This window comes from Phocoena sinus, chromosome 7, assembly GCF_008692025.1.
Source record: "Phocoena sinus isolate mPhoSin1 chromosome 7, mPhoSin1.pri, whole genome shotgun sequence".
Taxonomy (NCBI): domain Eukaryota; kingdom Metazoa; phylum Chordata; class Mammalia; order Artiodactyla; family Phocoenidae; genus Phocoena; species Phocoena sinus.
The window spans coordinates 68,304,603-68,326,868 of record NC_045769.1 but is presented as its reverse complement, the minus strand read 5'-3'; the positions used below and the strand labels follow the sequence as shown (position 1 = coordinate 68,326,868).

The 22,266-nt window shown below is 35.5% G+C and overlaps 1 protein-coding gene across 4 annotated transcripts in view; it reads right to left on the bottom strand.

Annotated features, from left to right (window-relative positions):
* The window catches only part of GRB14 (growth factor receptor bound protein 14), a 127,979-nt gene that overhangs the window by 65,053 nt on the left and 40,660 nt on the right, over positions 1-22,266 (bottom strand). For 2 of the 4 annotated variants that reach the window (XM_032638534.1, XM_032638536.1), the window contains exon 1: positions 6,136-6,295. The exons of 1 other annotated variant lie outside the window; for it this stretch is intronic. In XM_032638534.1, coding sequence (XP_032494425.1) covers positions 6,136-6,198 — 63 coding nt within the window. In that variant the 5' untranslated portion in view covers positions 6,199-6,295. Of the gene's footprint in view, positions 1-6,135; positions 6,317-22,266 lie in introns of those variants that run through there. One more of the 4 variants, XM_032638535.1, reaches the window with a different exon arrangement.

Sequence of the window (22,266 nt, the reverse complement as noted above, 5' to 3'; positions counted from 1 at the left end):
AATGATCGCCACAGAGACACAAATGCAGAGATGGAAATGCCAATGACAGGTCAGTATCAAAAAAGCCCAATTTTGTTTTTTCAAAAATTGTGTTTATTCAATGAATAGTAATTATATCCCAACTTTGTACATTCCCTGTGCTGGGCACTTGAGTCTAATGATGATCAAAGATGACACAGCCCCTACCATCATATAGCTCACATTCCAGTAATGTCACCTCTGTCTACTGAAACAATGTCTTAACACTAGGTACAACTGTACCTCTTGCAAATATGTATGCCAGAAGTCCCTGCCTGATATTCCCTAGGAGAGTGAAAGAAGTAATCTAACCACCTATCTTATTCTATTTAAATCTACATTCCCAGATTTTTAAAAATAATATTTATCAGCATATAGTAGTTGGATTAATTTTTTTTTAAATTCAGATTAGAGTCTGTATACAGAAAGTAAGCAGAGGGAACAAGAATTTGAGAGGCATACTGTCTTTCGTTCCCTGGCTGCATTGTATCAAGGACAACTACTTTTTGTTTGATTCATTTGCTACAAGAAAACTTTTGAATAGCTATCAATACTTAATAGGATAGAGCCCCCACCCCACCCCCAAAATTTTAAATCACAGTAATAGGGAGATTTTAAACCATTTATGAAACTAGTAACACACGCCATTCCCCAGATGAGGGGGGAAAAAAGAAATTCTCATTTGTTGAGCTTCTACTACGTGTCAACTCTTCTAAATATTTATCCTATTTAATCCTCGCAACTGTTCTGTGAGGAAGCATCATTATCCGCAAAACAGAGAAACTGAATTTTTGAAAGGTTTACAAGAAGACACCTAAAGTCACAACACTGATCAGTGACAGAGCTGAGCTCAAACTCAGGGTTTCCTGGCTAAAACACACAAACAATCTCCACTACAGCACACTTCGTAAAAACTCACTTTTAGGGAAAGGAAACATTTTGTGAAAACACAAAATCCATTCATCTATGTGGTACCCTTCCTGGGTGAATATGCAACTATGTTACCCTGTATAAAAATTAAAAGGGCAGAAGAAAGATCAAGGTTTAGGGAGAATGAGAGCTCCAGGTAAACAGCAATAATAGTACTCACTCCCACTTCACAACCACTTTCCAAGCAAGCCAGCCATCTAAACTCACGTCACCATCTATGCATTCCATTACCCTCCCCTACACAGGAAATCTGCTCTCTCCCCACTTACTACAGCTTCTACTATCTCCAATCAAGCGATAGAATACATTTGTTCAAAAAGCATAACTATATTCTATACCTGGCAAGACAATAATAAAAATCCAAGGGACAAACATTTTCTGCATGCCTAATACACAGGAGTCACTGGCAGTGGAGACAGCTAGTTCCCCACCAAAAGCCATCCACCCCATTTCCTAATTCTGGTGAGAAGGGCAGTGCGTGCAGGTCAAGGCCTACATTTCCTGGCTTCCCTTGGATCCAGACCACGTGACACAATCCTAGCCAGTAAGATATGATCAGAAGCTCCTGGTTATTCCCCAGTGGCACGTTAATAACTGGCAGAACTAGCCTGTATGCCCTTGGTTCTTCCCATTTTGTATGCCAGGAATGTGAGCCGGATGGCTAGCGATCTGCATTTATCTTTCCATAAAAGGAAAAGGGACCCACACTAAGGAAGATACAATAGAAAGCAAGAAGGAGCTTGGTTGCCTGAGGACATTGCTGGACGGCTACATTAGCCTGGGACCAATTCTTCTTGTAAAGTGAAAGAAAAATAAATCTCTCCCCTGTTTAATATGCTGTCATTTGAGTTTTCCGGTTACATGAAATTAAGTTCAGCCTGTAACTGACAAAGCACTTTATTTAAAGGGTCTTTCCCTTAAAAATGTAAAAACAAATTTTGAAAACCAAATAATGCAAGATATATAAAACATACACAAGGTCCATAGAAAAAACTAAAAGTCAAATATGAAAAGCCAGAAAGCTTAAGATACACACCTAAGGAGAGCTAATAAGACTTAAATATCATAAAAGGTAATAACAAAATTGATGTCACATGGCAGTAGTTACTGCATTGAGATATGAGTCATAAAGGTGCATCCATGGACACTCGAGTCAAGACACCATTAAGACGGATGTAATAAGAAACAGTCTTAGAAGGTTTCAGGATGGTACCACAGCCTGAGCTGGGACACAGACAATAACAGGATCCTGGAGTTGTCTACAGGTCATGGAGCACAAAACTGGGTGCAGAAGTACAATGCGACAAACAGCAAACCCTGTTTGGAGCACAAGGAGAAAAACGATGTGCTGGAGTGGAGGCTTCATATGAAGCTGAGGAAAACCCCATGCATCCAGACCACAAAGCACAGTGAATGCTACATTCGCTTGGACTGATTTTGTATGTATTTAAAAGCTTCTGGGCAAAATAGTGATATAATGATGATCTATATTCTTTCATTCTTTACAAAATTGTTTTTAGAAATTCACAGCAATAATTCTAATTGTATGAGGAGGGAAATGAATATAACAAACTATTCTCTTGTATATATGGGGAATTGGATCTTTTGATAAATGGCATTGCTCCATATTATACTCATGAATTCTGGATTTTCAAATGATTTGAATCTTATAAAAAATATATTCTAAAAAGCATTCCTTTTTTCTCTGAGATTCTGGAAGACACGTTAGAATTCTGTGTGCCTATGAAAGTCTCTCATAATTGTAGTATGGCTAAAGAATGTAGAAATGCTTGGAAACAATTTGCAGAACAATTTTAATCTGACAGAGGTAGAAATCTTCCTACCCACAGAATCAGTATATGGGCATCTGGCCTTCAGACCTTCCAACATTTATATAAAAAGAATGTGAATTTTATATTGCACTTAGTATAAGCCTTACAATGCTTGAGTTTTTGTTAACTCTCTGGGACCTTAAAATAGTTTCTTGATGTAATGAACCCAATTAGAGCGCTGGGTAAAACTGTCTTTCCATCTCTCTCTCTCTCTCATACTCTCTCTCTCTCTCTCTCTCTCTCTCTCTCTCTCTCACACACACACACACACACACATACACACACACACACTTTGTTGCTTACAATTGCTGTCTGAATAAAATGTTTTCTACACTAGAGCATATGGGAGTTGGTGGAGGTGCAGAGGAAGATGAAAAGATTTGCCTAAGCTAATTCCAGACTAGAAGTTGAATGGCAGTTATACACACCATAAGGCAATTTCATTAACATATTAATTTCAGGAGGTAACACATATCTAATAAGAGAAACACAGTGGAAGTCACAAGACCTAGATTCTATTTCTAGCTTTGCCATTGACCTTCTGGGTGACCTTGCATAAGTCACTCAACATCCAAGAGATTCAGTCTTCTCATTTGAAAAAAAAAAGGCATAACCTAGTTATCTGAGAAAAATGCTATGAGGTGAAGAGCTCATTCAGAACACTTGATGAGGATGCGATCATTTCTGAGAGAGATGATGAAACTTTCTTCACTGGAACCTTGATTAACTAGAATCAAGGAAATCGGATCCTGATAGAATTAGAAAAAGTCAAAAATTTATTTCCAATTTACTTGACAGAGAGTCCACTGAACTAGTCTGCTCCTCAAAGATCAAAGTATATTTGATGTGCTACGAAAAAGACCCATACCATGTTAAGAGCCGTGTTTAAAGTTCAAGTTCCCAACCAATCTCAGGAGATCTTATGCCCACTTAGATCAGATATACTTGCTGATAAGAAAATTACTCCCTAAAACTATTAAGCATTTTCAGAAGTACCCTCAGCCTTTCAAATGATTAGGATTCCAGTTGACAAATTATTTTGCAAGAACCACTCGTTCAGGATGAGCCAGCCAACTCTATGCCAAACCTGTGGAAAAAGCACCTAGGTTCTTTGGAAAATGAGAAGCTGCCCCAAAATACTGAGAAATGCTTGTATTAATTTGTATCATCTTAAACTATGGTGCATATAGAAAACAAGTTAATTACAAGTGTGGAATAATTTCCTATCTTAGAAAACAAAGGCATGGTGTGACCAGAGCAGATGGATATTTTTTAGTCAGAAAAATACCCAGTTTCTAAAATAAGAGATACTAAGATTTTCAGAACAGTCTTATCAACAATGGGTCCTCTGGGGATTAAACTGTCGGGAGAAAGAAATAGCATTAAGTATTTTCAGCAAATGATGCGCTAAATTATATGAACATTTAATATGTGTACCAACCGGAAAGGAATAACATGGACTTGCGCTTAGGGAATTTTGACTTATGTTAATTATTATAATAGAAATCTGACTAGAAGCTTATTATAAAAGAAACAAGAGAAATCACAATGATGTATCCATTGGCAGCTCAGACCTAACATCACTTATAATCACAGCTTTCCAAAGTAATCCTGTTTTGCTACTTACCAACCAGTGCTGGGTGTTATTTTCTAGCTAAGTTTTACTCATACAAATTTCCCCTAGACTAACTGCTCCAAATCCTTGAAAATGATAGCATCTTCTTCTAATGTTTTATACTCTAATAAGAAACGGTTTAAATATTTTATTATACTTATGAAAATTCAAAATATATTATTTGAGTCACAGAATTATAGACACAAATAAGACTGAAGAGAGCATTTAATGAAAATCTCTCCACTATTATATTATAGGTGAGAAAGTAGTGACTCAGAGAGTTTAAATGACTTGCCCAAGATCACACAGCTAGGAAATGGAGAATCCGGGTGGCATGCTTTCCACCACACCAATATGTTGTGCAAAAAAACCACATGATGAAAATATCTTGGTTAATCCAAACTGCAGTATTAACTGGATAAAGAAGAATCCAAACATAAGTATATAGATTTGATATACGCTATTATACCTTTTCACGTTGCCAGTGACTCAGGTAATCTATATGGTCATTATTAATGTACTACTAAGTCTACATCAAAATAAAGACTCCAGCTCAATGCAAAATATTTTTAATTAAATTTGCTTAAGATGAAAGAAAGACATCAAGAAAGATAAGAACAAATGTTGGCAAAATTATCATATACTGTTTTACTGCCAAGTAAAATGTCCCTGGTGAATAAGTAGTCAACTGGATAAAAAAATAAATTAAAAACCTAAAAATTAAAAACAATGAAAAGAGACACTTCTTTTAAAAGGCACCCTAATTGTAAGATTTGTCATTTTCAAATAAATTAAACCATGACCTTTGACTTAATGAAACACACTAATAGTTAACCATTAAAAGTCAGGTACGGAAATAAACATTACAGTTTCTAGTGTCACCAAAACCATTCAGAAAGCACAGTGTCAAAATGTGTTTTGGCGCTTTTTCTTTTCTATACAACAGATTTGATTCTTTAAGGATTTCAATACATGGTTCTTATTTGGTATATTTACAAGAGAAGTTTAGTATATTCAGCTTTACTTAAATGCTACATCACATGGTGTATTTATTACCTTATAAAATACGATGTGGCAAGTAAGACATAGAAATAAACTTTACAAAAAACTAACAGACAAAATATTTCACACACAGGATTGACTGCATTAATAATTAACAGAAAGCCTTTTCACAAGGCAACTTAATGGAAAGTTTTTCTTAAGCAAGTAAGCAGAAACTCAATAGAAATGGGTAGAAAACCAGAGGAAAATAAACTGGTGCCATATGTTTTAAACAGTAAAACAATTATATTGTCCATTCAACAATGAAGATGGATGTATTATGAATTATAGTGAAACAAAGAATCTGCTCCTTAGTAAACAAATATAAAACATAATAGCTAGCAGATTGCCTATTGAACTAAAGGCAAAGAGGCCTGAAGTTACAGTAGAAGGGGAAAAAAAAAGAAAGAAAAATCTTCAATACAGTCTCTATCACAATGCCCTGAAATCGAGACCAAACTACTTTCACATGGAGCTTTTCGTACTACAGAGATGTTCTGGCCCAGCTTTTTTTTTTAATAGTCTAATTTCAACAATTAGTCTAATTTCAATAATCTATCCTTTAATCACCTATAGCCTCAATGAATTATAGCCTCTCTCAGGATATGTAACAAAAGTTTCCAACACATTAATAAACACAGTAACAGGAAATTTAAAAACAGCAAGAAAAAGAAAAGAAAAAAAGCAGAAGTCACATACCCTTTTCTGTAGAACTATGGGCGTTATTGCAGGCAGAGTGACTCTTCTTGCACTCAAACTCATGCCTGCTCTTCTTAGAGTGATCCCCTCCCGTAGATCATGGACGAAATGAAAGAAATCTTTTACAGTTACTCCTTAGGAATCTCGGGGCTCAGTGCAAAAAAACAACTAGGAAAGTAATAAATGTCACTCTGCTTATGTGATTCCAATCTACCAAAGCCAATTAAGGATGGCTGTGGGACAGGACAAGGCAGCAACCAATCAAAGCCCAGAAAACTCCGCCTTTGTCCTTGGAAACACATTCTGATACTTTTGTTTATGATATTTAAAGAACCAGATTAACAGCCATCTAGTTCACTTAACTTTTTTTTCCAAAACAGTGCAATTCAATGCCATTCTTTGTTGACTAGGCAGTTATGTCTTTACTTTACTGAAACATTTCAACATATGGCAGATAAGAAACTGTTTACATTGGTCTATTTAAAGTGTATAAATATGCAGATGCACTAAATTTACTTATGCTACTCATAAAAGTGATAAATGGGTAGATTGAAACATATTATATGAGGCACAAAAAATAATCCTGATGTTAGAATTGGTCCAAAAGTGTTAAACTTTACAAGTCATAATAAAAGGATTTTAATATATATTTATGTACTTCGTCTCCTAAACAGCTAAAATTTCTGTATTATGGACGTTTTAGCTGTCCTTGAAGCTATACACTTAACTATTCCTGTTAAATATTACCTTAACAATCAACCTAAATAATACTGTTAAATATAAATGGGGCATTAAACTACAACGTATGAATTGCAAATGCTAATGTTTTTTAAAAGCACAGATCTGTGTAACTGAGCACATTTCATTCAATTCAAAGCATTTAAATAATCATGCTCAAAGCATTCTCAAAAGTTTAACAACCATTTTGCCTTTTTTCTTACAATAACTAAAAATTGTATTCCAGTATTTTCGAGGGTTGGAGAAGGGTCCATTTCTGGTTAATGAAAAAATTTTCAATAATGTCTAAATAAAGAGTAAGAGAAACACAAAAATGACAAAAAGTATTGCAATATTAAAACTAATCTGAGTTTTTATATTATAAAATCCCTTTGGACCGATTCCTTAACAAGCACCTACTCAGTGCTCTTCAGCCAGGACACAGAGAATGACATGCTGCGTTCAGCTTGAGGGGAGCTCCCTGTCACTTCTAGATCACAAAGTGGTTGTCGTAGTAACAGGGCAAAATGGGAGATTCTCGGCAACTCAGATACAAACTTTCCACTTCATTATCTAGACTGCTACTGGGCAGAGTTCATTTGGGTGTGTTTTATATGCACGGTGATCTCATATTCCTCAAAAGAAAAAAAGAGACACTACAAACTCTAGGGTTCCCTACTTTGAATTTCAAAACCTACACAGCTCGCTCACAATGGCAGCTGGGGGGGAATTCACTTAGTAAAAAAGTCACAGGCAGATCTAATTTGTGGGCATTCATTTTATTCTTATCCTACTAGGTTTATCATGGTCTTTTAAAATAAAACTACCAACAAAAATCTACTAATACTGGGAGGGGAGTCACCATTTGTGAAGGAAAAGATTTTGGTTTAACCTTGAGTCACTTTTTTGGCAGGCACACAATAACAAAGCCCATGGTTACTACATAATTTCAAGTTTATTATCTACAATTTTTCTTTCTTCTTTTCTCAATTTAGGCTTTGAATATTACAAAGAAGTGTTATCTCTGGTCTCAGAAAGGGTTCCACCACAATCAAAGCAATTCATTCCACTAAATCATGAGGCAAAGAACCCACTATGTGCCAGGCAGTGTGTTAGGTGATAAGTACATGCTAATGAGTAAGATATGGTCACTGCCTCATAGTGGAATAGAGATACTCATTTTTAAATTAAAAATCACATTCAGTAAAGGGCTGAGTCTCACTGTGATTAAATGCCAAGTACCAGGGGTGCACCAAGTTAGAAGAAACTACATATCAGAGGTGAGATCATGGCAGGCTTCAAGGAGGAAACGACATTTGCTTTGAAAAGTGAGTAAGAGAAAAGAATATGCAGAACTTGATAACTGATGGAGATACAGAGTGAGGTTCTCAAAGCTGACTGCAAGTTTTGAAGTCTAGGCGAATGGGGAGTCAGAGACGCTGTTTTACATCACATGATAGAGCTTTTTAAATACTAAAATGCATCCTTCAAGTCAAAACAATGTCCAGGCTCTATATTCATTACAGTGCAACATACCTGTCCTTAAAAACTATTCTACAATGAACTGCTGAAGTATGATAGGTCATCTCTTTGGAACTCGTGAAAGTTGAAGTTTATAAATTTTCAGTGAAAACCATAAGAGCGAAATGTGGCATTTTGTGACTCTATGTTGCCAAAAAGGTCTTTGAAAAAAACTCAAATACACTTTTCACAGTCAGCAGGCTGAAAGACTAATGAGACAACACTCACACTTAATAACAGGCAGAGTCTCATTTTTCAGTGATCTTTTCCACGTGTTCCTAGTGACTGTGCTTTATCTCACTTCCTAGTTATTGTAGACAATGATTTAAAATTTAACTTGAGCCCATGCTTTTTTTTTTTTTTTTAACCATTATTATAAATGGCTTGTACCACTCACTAACCTTGTCACCTGAGCCTTAATTTCTTCAGCTGCTGCTAAATGGGGATTAAAAAGCTATGGCCAACAATTGGGGGATTGCTATGAGGATCAAGGATATCCGTTTTGTGTACGGTCTGGAAGAGCCCAAGGCAGGTGATGAAAAATACTCCATGAACTGCTCCTGCAGAGGACTGGGCCTAAGATGCATTCTCCTCAGACTGTGTCACAGATCATTATTTACAAATTAATTAATTTTTTTTTTTTTTTTTTTTTTTTGCAGTACGCAGGCCTCTCACTGTTGTGGCCTCTCCCTGTTGTGGCCTCTCCCGTTGCGGAGCACAGGCTCCGGGCGCGCAGGCTCAGCGGCCATGGCTCACGGGCCCAGCCGCTCCGTGGCATGTGGGATCTTCCCGGACCGGGGCACAAACCCGCGTCCCCTGCACCGGCAGACGGACCCCCAACCATTGCGCCACCAGGGAAGTCCTACAAATTAAATTTTGATATAACAGGGTTGCAAACAATATAGCAAGGTCAACAATGCAATACTATAGAATAGCACTGTACATTATCTTGTTCTTTGCTCAGCACTTTGATAGAACAAGAGTGAATTTTGTCACTCAAAATATGCATATCGAAGTTTCAATGTGAATTAAGAATAACACAAAAAATAATATATAATAAGTATTATGATGATAATTAATAATATTTAAGTGAGCACCCAGTACGAGCCAGGCATTGAGCTAGTTTTCACTGAATCCTCATGACAACTCTATGAAGCAGGTACTAGCTATTCAACAGATGAGGAAACTGAGGCCAGAAGAGCAGAGGGCTAAAAATGGTCTCAGATACAAGTATATATTGCAAAAACTTATCCAAGTCCACGAAGTACATAAGTCAATCAGCCAAGGTGAAAACCACATCTGGCCCTCTCCAAGATACTCTACTATTCTACTCTACAATATTCTCTCCCACATTGTACTGTGTAATTTGATGTAGTATTAGCATAAAATGTCATCTTCATACCACCCTTGTTTCTGATGTTCCTAAGCATTTGTTTTACTAACTCACCTAATAAATATGCGTAGAGGGCCTTAGTATGTGTAAAGTACTATGCTGTTTGCTATGGGGAATTCAAAGTTGATAACTCCTGCGTATCAGAGGAGCTGACACATGGCAACATGTCAACACTTGGTCAAAGCAGTGTACAAGGTGGAATCTGGGCAGAAGAATGCAACCTAAGCACCAGCCAACGTCTAGGTTCCAAGCCTGCCTTTCAGACCTCTTCTCCCACTCAACATGAACAAAAGCTCCTTGGAGCTCCCTGAAGCACGTTTGAGTCCCACCTCTTTTTTCGTAACGTTCACTCTCTAAAACCCACAAACCTTTTAAGGCCCAAGACCAGTCCCACCTCTTCTGAAAGTTTCACTGATCTCTCATCCTTCAAGCATCTCTCCTTTTTTTTTCTTTCTTTTTTTTTTTTTTTGGCACATATTACTTTAGAACTGAGAGGTAGAAAAGGAGGGAGCGACAACAAACACAGAGTGCCTGTCAAGTGTTAGGCACTTTACATATGGTATTTCATTTTATTCTAACAAACCTGTAAAGCAGGCATCATTTGCTCCCATTTTACAGATTCAAACCATATCCATTTTTTCCAGACTATCTCTTTACCCTTCATCATATACCAGTTTAGTCAAGCTTCAGCTACTGTTTTCTATGTGTGAGCACCTTATATCATTTAGAATGTAGGCTCCCTGAAAGTAGGGACATGTGTAATTTCCCTTTAACCATCACTCTGTCACCCCAAGTGGCTTTATACATGGGGGGAAAATGCTGTAAGGCACAAGAATGCTTCTTGATTACTAATTCCTACAAATACTTCTTCAGCCAACCAATCGACCAGCCTCCTGCTTTACACAAAACACAACTTGGTTTGCCCCTCCATTATCCTCCTGTATATTGTGCTATTGTGCTACCCATTGTGGGTAGCTCACTGCCCCTCCATATTCATTAACTCCCTCAAAGATACAGATCAAAATTGACCCCTCCAAGAAGTCATTCCTCCATCTAAATTATATCATTCCTTGTTTTGTACTTTTTTTTTTAGGACTTAAACTTTTCCATTCCTCATACCTTTCTCTGCACACACTAATACACTGCTTTGATAACTAATAAATCCTTTCATAGGCCCCAGTTGTTTGCCTAAGGAGACTATAATCCTTAAGTGTGGGACCCAGGATTTCATCTCCTGTGCTGCTCCCAGAATACCTAGCAGGATGCTCTCTGTACACAGTAGGCATCACGTTCACTCACAATCAATGTGGAAAGATTAGTCACTCCGGTTACATGGTGGACAAGCCCCCTTTCTCGTCTTAACAGTTGCTAGTCTTATGATTTATTCTGAACAAAAGCACACAGTCTTCTTCACAGGATCATTTGGATATTCTTTTGCTATCTGACATAGTTCTGTTAGTGGTCAGTAGTGTCAACACTAAATTTAACTGTTGTCCTAAAAACACCCGTTTTAGAAAAATCTTAAAATATTTGGTTATAGCATTTAATAGCAATAAACAGTCTAGATCTTTAGACACAAACTCAGTACCTCTAGTTCTATCAGCTCATATTACTCAAAGACCTTTTGCTTCTCTAGGTATACGACAGGCCATCATTCTTTACACTTGATGGGCCTGATCTGATCTTCCTCTATCCTATTTCTCCCCCTCTACTCTGACAGTTCCCTCCTTCCATCAAAAATGTGTAGGATTTCTTTTTTTTCATATTTATTTATTTAATTTATTTATTTGGTTGCGCTAGGTCTTAGTTGCGGCAGGTGAGCTCCTTAGCTGTGGCTCGAGGGCTCCTTAGTTGCGGCATGCAAACTTTTAGTTGGGGCGTGCATGTGGGATCTAGTTCCCTGACCAGGGATTGAACCCGGGCCCTCTGCATTGGGAGTGTGGAGTCTTAACCACTGCGCCACCAGGAAGTCCCCTAGGATTTCTTACTGATTTAAACTCTGAAAGTTTCTTCTTTTAAAGAAATTACTGAATGACTTATAAGCCTTAGTCATGACAAATATAACCAATCTACAGTTCAGTCAAGTATTTTACAAGTGCCTATGTATTCTTCGCCTGACATAGTTTTCTAGGAGCATTATGGCTGCCTATCAAGGAGGCATAATGTATTGTACTGTCTACAGGAGGGCAGATGGACACTTAGAAATAACTACAACTATATGTTAAGTTCTTTAACTGAGTATAAATAAAGTTCTAGAACCATAAAAAAGAAAGAGCTTAATTTCACCATGAGATAGCAGACAAGTTCCCTAAGTGGACAAAAGATCCAAGAATGAAAGTAATTCCAAGTAATGGAAATATATACAAAGATGAAAAACACGGAAGGAGCTTCCAGACAAGAATGGTCCTTCTATGTCACACTCAGAAATTTGACTCTCATCCTCAAGGGTAGTAATATTTGATAAGATGTGAATTTTACCTCAGTGTGAAAGACAAACTATGGAATAGTGACTAGAAGCAAGGAAAACAGAAACAGAGAAATGAGTCTTAGAGAGAAATGGAAATTACCAGATTAGAAGGAAGTCAAGATTTCAAAGATGACAAGGAAGTAGAAACACAGGTTCAAGTGGTCAAATACATTAACAAATATAAATAAAATTATAATTTTTCCCTGTATTTGAGCTTCCAACATAAATTAACAAAAGTATAGGCTATAAAAAGATAAATGTCTTATCTACACTCTTCAAATTTCATATACTTTAAGGTTCTCTTAAGAAAAATAGTTAGATCAAGAAAGCAGACAGAAAACAAGCACCTAACTTTCTTCATGCCCCCAAAACCTTAAAATGACAAGAAGGAGAAGAAGGAGGAAGAGAAAGAAAATAAAGAGATAATTTCCTTGCTAAGAAAGAAGAAATAATTTCTTTTTTTTGCCATGCTGGGATATAAGAAAGGTACCTTCAGTATACCATAAATTAAAAGAATTTCTAGAAGCTAGAAATCACTGGTATTAGACTGATAAGAGCACAAGAAATTATAGCCAGAATTTGTGTATAAGAGAAAAGATGGTGAAGACAGATCCAGAGAACTTAGGTTTAGAGTATATTTAGAGAAAATATAAGGTCATCTTAAATACTATATAAATACTTAAGAGGAAAGGAATGTAGAGGATGAGGCAACCCAGAACTTCCAAACATTACTGTAATAAACAAAGCTAACAACTAATAAACAGTATAGAAGATAAAGTTGAGAAAATGTCTCTCACAATGTGAAGGGAAAAGTCAAAGAAATGAAAAGAAAAAGAAACCATGGAGGAACAATCTAGAAAGATCAACACACATAGAATATGAGTTACAGAAAGAGTAAAAAAAGAAAGCACAAGAAAAAAGAAAGAAAAGACAGAAGTTCCCTGAGCTGAATAAAGTTACAAATTTTAAACTAAAAGTGCCCCCCAATGGCTAATTTGAACAAAAAAGTAGTCATGTTAGACAAATAGTGGGAAATGTGATAAATTCAAAGAGAAAAGATAAAATTCCTAACACTTCATGAGAGAGGAATTATCGTTTACCTGCAAGGTATGAGAATCAGACTGGCATCAAAATATTATCCAGTTTCTCAATATCCCCCATGAACATAGGCACAAAAATCCTTTAAAAATAACGGAAACAAAAGGAGGTCAGAAATCCATTTTTGCAGGAACACCATACCTCTGTAGCAGTGGGAAGTCATTATATTAAGAAAAATTTCACACCTTCCCATATCCCTTAGCTTAGAAGAATTAAAGGCTGAAAACAAAATTCAAACACAAAAAAGGAAAAGTCTTTTTAACCTAGTACTTAAACTGTGACTGTCTTCCTCATGAATCTCCCATAAATATGTTCCAAGAAAAACCCACTGCTTTGAAGATGAATAACAAAACAGAACCATCATCGAATCTGTACAAACATACTACGAATGGGAAGAAAGGAGAAAAGACACAGGAACAACAAATGGCAGATGAGGACTACTTGCAAGAAAAGTAATGCCAAAGAACAGATAAAATTTAAGATCATACATTAAACCAAGAATAAAAAATAATGAAGCAAAATCGTACCTGTTCACACACAAAGCAGACAATTAAAAGGATAGAGAAGAAACACCAAGACAGTAAGAGGAGATGAAACATTAGCTAGCAGAGCTCCAGAGATTTAAATGCTATGTATTGAAATCTATCAAAGTCGAGGTAATAGATGACAGATACAAAAAATGCAACCAAAGAGAGAAGAAAACTGTTTTAAATTTAAGAAGTATTAGAAACAGAGAACTAAAGACAAGTAAAGGAGATCTCTACATGTGTAACTGGAATCTCCCCAGAAGAAAATTGAAATAATGGAAAGGAATAAATATATAAAAATAAAATATAAGAAAACTTTTAATAATAAAATACCTACTCAAATCTGAAATAGATATATAGATATATATGTATAACTGAAATCACTTTGCTGTACACCTGAAACTTACACAACATTGTGAATCAACTATATCTCAATTAAAAAAAAAAGATTAGAGGGGCACATCAGAAACTCATTCCATACAAAGTTTACTTCTAAAAGAATTTAAGTATTTTTCTCTTAATAGGCTCTGATAGCAATATATTATTTTGCTCTGAAATGAGGGTTCAACATTCCACTAAAGGTGTGTTTCATACTCTCTTGAGAGAAGGACATCTTCATACTTTCTGTGTAGATACGATTATGACTAAAATAAAACACATCAGTATACTTTAGGGAAAAGCAATATAAGAGTTCCACTGTCTGAAAATAAGAATAGAGTTGTGTAGTGGGTTGGTCTATAATCCCAACATGGAGAATTAAGCTACTTGTGTAATGTTCATTGATAATTTGTCCATAGCTTAATAGGTATTTAGCAATACACTAGGAACAATAGTAAGCATATGTGATATTTTGTAAAAATTTATTAGTGTATTTCTAACTATAAAATACAGAATGTAGAAGTCCGTATAGAGTCATGTGAAAGCTTCAGTTGTAGTGTAACAGTAGGGAAATTTCAAACAAGATTTTAGGGAAAGGGTGACAATTATCATTCCATTCCTTATATTTCTATTGAGGGATGCATATTTTACTACACTCAGTTAATCTCTTCATACTCTTCCACCGTCTTTCTTTCCCCTACAGAAGAATGTGTAAGTTACAAAATAGGTAACAATGAGTTAAAAAAAAAAAACTGTATTAATTTAGCTCAAACAATTGGCTCCATCTTGCATATCTTTTCTGCCACACTGACCAATAAATGGACATTGAGCTCTTTACCCTCACATGGCAAACGTAGTCGTAACTGAACCTAGGTTATGTCTCTTAAGACAAGACTGAAATGTTATTTCCTTCTTGTAATCTTATTTTCAGACCTGACAAGGTTTGAGGCTGGCCACTGGTACCCTATCATTCCCCGAAAGATTCTGCAGACCCATTTCACTCAGATGTGGGAGTCAAGGTCTGTTTTGTGTGAAAAGTGAGTGGGTAGCTGGGAAACGAATAGAAAGTTCAAGTTTTCCTTATGGTCTATATTGATTTCCCTATTCCAAATTTACTACTAATAAATCTGAAACACTATTTTAATGCTTAAAAAATAAAATAAAATACATATTGAAGGGCACACATCCCCAGAGAAACTCATTTTAATAGTCAACGGTAAAATGCCCTACTTTACTGGACTTGAAATTTACAGAATGCTTTGGACATCAAGGCAAAAAAGCCCCAGTAGCTCATAAGGGAGAAATCAATCTGTTGCAGTATTTCTCCACAATAACATTCAACAAGTTTCAGTGGACCCCACTGTCTTTTAGTTACTCCACTGGATGGAGTAATGCTCATGAAATCCTTGGGGAAAGAAAATAGAAATGAGATTTTTAAATCTAGCAAAACTCATTGACTGTAAAGGTAACAGACAATATTCAAAAGTTTTGAACATATGAAAGCACATAAAATCTTGTTCCCGTGGAACCTTCTTGAGGAATTTACTAGGAGATAAATTGCAATCATCCGAGAGCCAGCTGGAAAATTGAAAGTAAAAGGACTATAATAAATACCAAAACTAATTATGGGACTAAATCCCTATGTAATTATGCTGCTATAATAAAGTATAAGTAATATAAGCCTTAACATGCAGAAATGATAAAAGAAACATGGAAAGATAAAAGCTGAAGGAGGAAAAACATGGAATGTTACTGAGATCAAAAGATATTATTTTAAAACTGATAAATCACAGGAGAATTTAACTAAATCATTTTGTAATGCTAAAATCAGCTGGTAGAAAATGGAGGAGGAAGAAGAAAAATATTAATTTTATTATTGCTCCTTAGAGAGGATTAACAGATAAGGTTTAAAGAAATAAGAGGTTTAAGGGTTTCCATGTAGTTATAGCCATAATGGTAACAGAAATATAAACCTTTCTAATTAAAAGAACACAACACTAAGAAGGCAGAACACCTTGTAAATTTTCTTCAAAACCTATAAATTTTAAAACATAATATAAAATAGTATAACAGTATTAACACCAAACTTTTATGTTATCTCAATAAATGTTAGAGAGCCAAACTTACCTACTGAAAGAAAACAAACTTTCCGTATGAATCATAAAGCAGATTCCACTCTATTCGGTGGGAAAGAGACTCCTATAACCCAGTGACTGAGAAAGTTTGAAAACAAAGAATGTGGTGGGGGCAAGGCGGGGGGTGGGGGGCGAGAAAGAAAAAAAAGAAAGGAGGGACGGAGAAAGAACAGAGGGAAGGAGGGAAGGAAAGAATACAGTGGTCAATATCATGCAAGACTGAACTCAGGACAGAAAAGCACTAAACAAGCAATGAAGAAAACTTTAATACTAAAAGATGTGATTCACAATAAAAAATATATTGGTTATGAATGTCTAGGTGTCATACAATACACATAGGTATAGGAAATATAAGGAAAATCAGATATAGACACACTATTAATAGACTACTATCCAACCCTCTCAAACCATGATGAACAGGTGTATTAAAAAGTAGATATAAATATGAAAAATATAAATAGGCTAATATAAACAACAAAATAGATTTAACTGTTACATTTCGAATTCTAATGTTAAGTCAGAGAATATAACTTCTCTTTAAGAAAATGCTTAGGGCTTCCCTGGTGGCGCAGTGGTTAAGAATCCACCTGCCAATGCAGCGGACACGGGTTCAAGCCCTGGTCTGGGAAGATCCCACATGCCGCGGAGCAACTAAGCCCGTGCACCACAACTACTGAGCCTGCGCTCTAGAGCCCGCGAGCCACAGCTACTGAGCCTGCGTGCTACAAACTACTGAAGCCCACGTGCCTAGAGCCTGTGCTCCGCACAAGAGAAGTCACTGCAATGAGAAGCCCACACACCGCAATGAAGAGTAGCCCCTGCTCGCTGAAACTAGAGAAAAGTTCGTGAGCAGCAACGAAGACCCAATGCAGCCAAAAATAAAATAAATAAATTTTTTTTTAAATTAAAAGGTTAAAAAAAAAACTTGGTCACATTTTAAGTCACAGATAAAATCCCAATAAATTCTAATAGTGGAAAGAATGCAGACAACAGTTTCTGATCATAGTACAATAAAATGAAAAATTACTAATAAAATCTGGGGTTAGGAAAAATTTTAAGACTCTTTACATAACTCTCCAAAGAAAAAAATAAAAGTTGAAATTGCAGAATATCTACATAATAATACTACTACAAATAAGAATAATGAACTTAATGAAAACACTACACATCACATCTTTTACAGCTAACAGTGCTCACGCTATAATTCATAGCCTTAAACACATATCTATTAATAAACAAGAATGAAAATAAATTCATTGGTATCCAAAATTTAGAAAATATCGTTAAGTAAAATCTGAGGAAAGCAGAAAGAAGAAATTTAGTAAAAATAAAAGTAGAAATTAAAACTTGGAAAAAAAGCAAAATGTAGAACTAATAAATAAATCCAAGATCTGATGTTTGGGGGAAAAAAATAAAATAGATAAATTGTGAAACAAATCAAGGGCGAAAAAAGGGAAAGTAACAATATATAATACAAGAAATAATACTAGAGAAATGAAGAAGCAATTAAAAGAATATTAAGAAAATACTTCCCACAACTTTATGTAAATAAAATCTGGATGAAAATGATAATTCTGTAGGACAATATAATTTATACATATTGAATCCAGCAAACAGAAAATTCAAAGACATTAATTACGATAGAAGAAAGAGAGCAAGTTGTCAAAGAGCTATTCCCCAAAAAGGTGGGCCAGTACAGATAGTTTGTTTTACAGAGAAATTCTACATACTCTTTAAGGAACAGATGATGTCTCTGCTTTTCAAACTGTTTCAGAGTAAAGAAAATAATTATAGCCAAGAAAGTTAGAAGAACAAGATCAATGAGGAGTGTCTTTCTATACCTGACATACCTAACATAATATAAAAAGGCAGCCATCCAATTTTTAAAAAGTTACCTACAGATCCATGTGTATATGCAACAGTTGGTACTGAAAATCAAGGGAGAAAGGATGAGATACTCAAAAAAGACTGACTCTACCCATTTGAGTACACAAAGGATATTCTTTAACCTGATACTAAAATGGACTCCAAAATTAGAAAACTAAAAAGAAATTCCCAAAATTTAACTAATTTAACTAATTTACATACGTTAGAAAAAATAACCAAAGAATTTTAATAATCTAGACCTAGAAGCCATAAAAAAATTCAACAAATTAAACTTATAAATATTTTAATGTTTATAGTATGATAGATTCCATATATAAAATTCGAACACCAGGCACAGATTGAGAGAATATGTGTACAACATATTTAAGAGAGGACTAATACTTAGAATATACAAAGAGTTCCTAAAAATTAACAGAAAAAATATATACCTCTCAAAATAAAAATGAACCAAAAGGCAGATACGAACACACAATTCACATACATATGAACAAACATACTACACCACTGAATATAAAAAGTTGAAAAAAATATTCAGTCTCACTAGTAACAAAAGAAACATACATTAAAATAAGGCACTTTCACTACTGGAAAAACTTTTAAATATTGAGAATGTCAAATGCTGGCACAAGTGTTAGGAAGAAAGTGGTACTGTCAGACATAAAAGAAAGTAGAATAAATGGGAATAGACTTTAAGGAATGAAATCTGGCAGCGTCTATAAAAACCTTGAGAAGCCACGCCTTTTGATATAACTACTCCTTTCCTGATTCTCTAGACTAACTAGCATAAACATTAGAAAGGCATCTGGAAGAATGTTCACTGTATCATTGCTTACAAGAGAAAAATTTGGAAACAATTGATGTATTGAAAATGGTTACATATTAATAAGATATAATGCATTCAGTCTATGGACTAGTAGGTAGCAACTGACAGAACTAACATACGATTAACAAAAAAGATTGCAAAAACATAATGTTGAACTTTTTTAACTATAGAGCAATAATTTAGTATGACCCCATTTGTGTAAAAAACAAAGAAAATATAGTTTCATATATACACATGTGTCAGTAAACCCATAAGAAAAAAAAAAACCTAAAAGAATCCATGCCAAATTTTTAACAATCTTGATCTCTAGGGAAGAAAGTGAGATTGAGGAGACCTGTGATCACCAAGTGGTTATTTTTAATGTATTTATTTTTTTATAATATTTATAGTTCATGTATTATTCATGTAAAACTTAAAATGCAAAGAACTATAAGACTATTCAAGTTAAAGTTCAAGTACTTAGTAAAAGTAGAGTGTCATGGCTCTGACTGCTCAAATATTGACAAGGACTCCTTAATACTTACTACACTCCTTACTTCTGAGCAATTATCTCTGGTATTAGCATTTAATGCATTCTATGATATGTTACCCATTTCTTTAAAATATATTGTTTTTAGGAAGTACACATTACTGATAACAATCAGTAAATATTAGCATTATCTGTGAGGTCATCTGTAACTTAGTACCCAGGAATCCTTTTTAAACACCTCTGGTCAAATGGTCATTTAGCACACCTTGAAAACCTCTAACTGTGTATAGAAAGATAATAACTGCTGTGTGTTTATAACTTTGTACCCCTGTACCCATCAGGTTCCCAGCAGGTTCTTGTTAACTATTGGCTAAATGAAGGAGTGCTCTAGTTGTTAAGTTAGGACTTTCTTCCCTGAATTTCCTGTCTGCCTCTCCCCTCAAGCAAGTGCAACAACTCCATTTTAAAGAGAAAATATGTAATATGAGCCCCAAAATATATTTTTACAGACATACCCATGTCTTGCACATGTTCTACCTTCCTTGTTTCCAATTAAATTAGAAAATGCTCCTTTCTATCCTTGGCAGGCTGAATAACGCTACCCTCCATGAAAAAAAAAAAAAAGTCCACATCCTAATCCCCGGAATCTGTGGCTCTGTATATATTACCTTACATGATAAAAAGGGCTTTGCAGATGTGATTAAGTTAAAGATCTTGATAACCGAAGATCATCCTGAATTATACAGGTGGTCTCAAGATATTCACAAGGGTTCTTACAAGGCGAAGGCAGGGAGGGTCAGCGTCAGAAAAAGTGATGTGCCAACGGAAACAGAAATAAAGAGATGTAAAAACAGAAGCAGGGGTCAGTGATGTGGGACCAAGAGCCAGATGCTAGAAAAGGCAAGTAGATGGAGTCTCCAGAAGGAAAAAGGCTGACACCTTGATTTTAGCCCAATGACCTGGTTTCAGATTTCCAAAATTGTAAGTTAATAAATGTGTCTTGTTTTGATCTACTAATTTTTGCTGTAGTTTGTCACAGCAACAATAGGAAACTAATACATCCCCCCCTTTCTCTCCAGTTTCCTAAGAGCTCTTTTCTTTCTTCTGTATATTTAATCTTTTTTCAACCAGATTTCTCTCACTGGCTTTTAAACATACTGAAGCCCCTAGATTTAAAAATAAAAGATACTAAAATGTCTCTCCAGCTAAAATATCATTTTTTCTTTTAACAACAAACTTCTCCAACTATAATCTAAGGCTTCTACTCTGAAGGACTTAATCCAACCCTCTTACCAATGATCTCCTTGAAGCTAAGTAAAATGAACATTTTCATCCTCCTTTCTATTTGCCCTTCAGCATATGTGAACATTCTTGGCTAGCTTCTCCCTGTTGACTCTCATTTGGCCAGCTCACTCTGTCCAAAAACTTCAATTACCACCGTATAAGCAGATGCCAACAAACTCACATCTCCTGGTCAGATATCTCTGTGAAGCAACAGACACATGTATTTAATTGGATATTTGATATCCCCATTTGGATGACTCAAATGCACCTTAAACTCAAAAAGTCCAAGTCAAACTCACAATGTCACCATCTGACACCAAAATCTGGTCTTCTTCTAGTGTTTCTAGCTCAGTGAATGGCACTACCATCCATCTATTCAGCTGCAACAGCCAGAAATTTGGGTGTAATTTTGGACATGCCTCATTGTTCACACCTTATATCCATTCTATCACCAAGTCTTGCTAATTTTACTTTGCAAATATCTCCAAAATCAATCCACTTATTTTCTTCTCTTATAGTTCATTCTAGGAATTAAGCGGAAGCTTCAGATCTTCACACACCTCCTCTTCCACACTGTTATCAGAATAGCTAATAGGAGAATACAGAAATTTGTGTCCTGGTAGAAAGATTCTCCCTCCTTACAGTTTCACCATGAGTATCTGTCTGAGAGTTCCTCAAAATAATCTCTTTATGCACTTTTCCCTGTTTACGTCAGCTACTCCAAGCCCAGAACTCCCAGGTCATCCATCCTCAGGCCCCATATTCTCTGGATCAGTACATCACCTCCTTGTCACCCCACACTTTCCCAACTGCTGAAATCCTTTTACTATGCCTCTGGATCTCACAATTAATCATGAACAAAATCCCACAAAATTTAATCTCTTCTCTCAACTTTGCCTTCATTCTAACTGAACTCTCACTATCACTGAAGATCACTGTTCCACACTTCCCATGGCCCAGAGGTGGGCAGAGGTTCTTCTTGACCCTCATTGCTATTTTTAGATATATCTCCTTCCTCTTTTCTAAATTTTCCTAGCTTTAAATCTTCTACCATTAAACTATACCACCCATTATTCCTCCTTGTGGCAGTTGTCTTTGGTCATCTCAGATACTCTTATGAATGGATTGAGGTTATCCATCCAATCAGAGACTAGAGTGAACAGCCTCAGGACGAAGGTGACTTCTTTAAAACTTCTTCAATTTTTGTATGCAATTTCCAACATTTGATTTAAAAAATCAACTGGCATACAAAAAAAAAACAGGGCAGAGGGAGAGGGGAGGAAAGACCATACAAAAAGATCTAGATATTGGATCAGATATGGACTTCAAAATAATTGTAACTAATGTGTTCAAGAAAATAAATGACAAAATGGAGAATTCACAAAAGAACTCAGATCTATAAAAATAAATAAAATAGATATTCTAGAAGTGA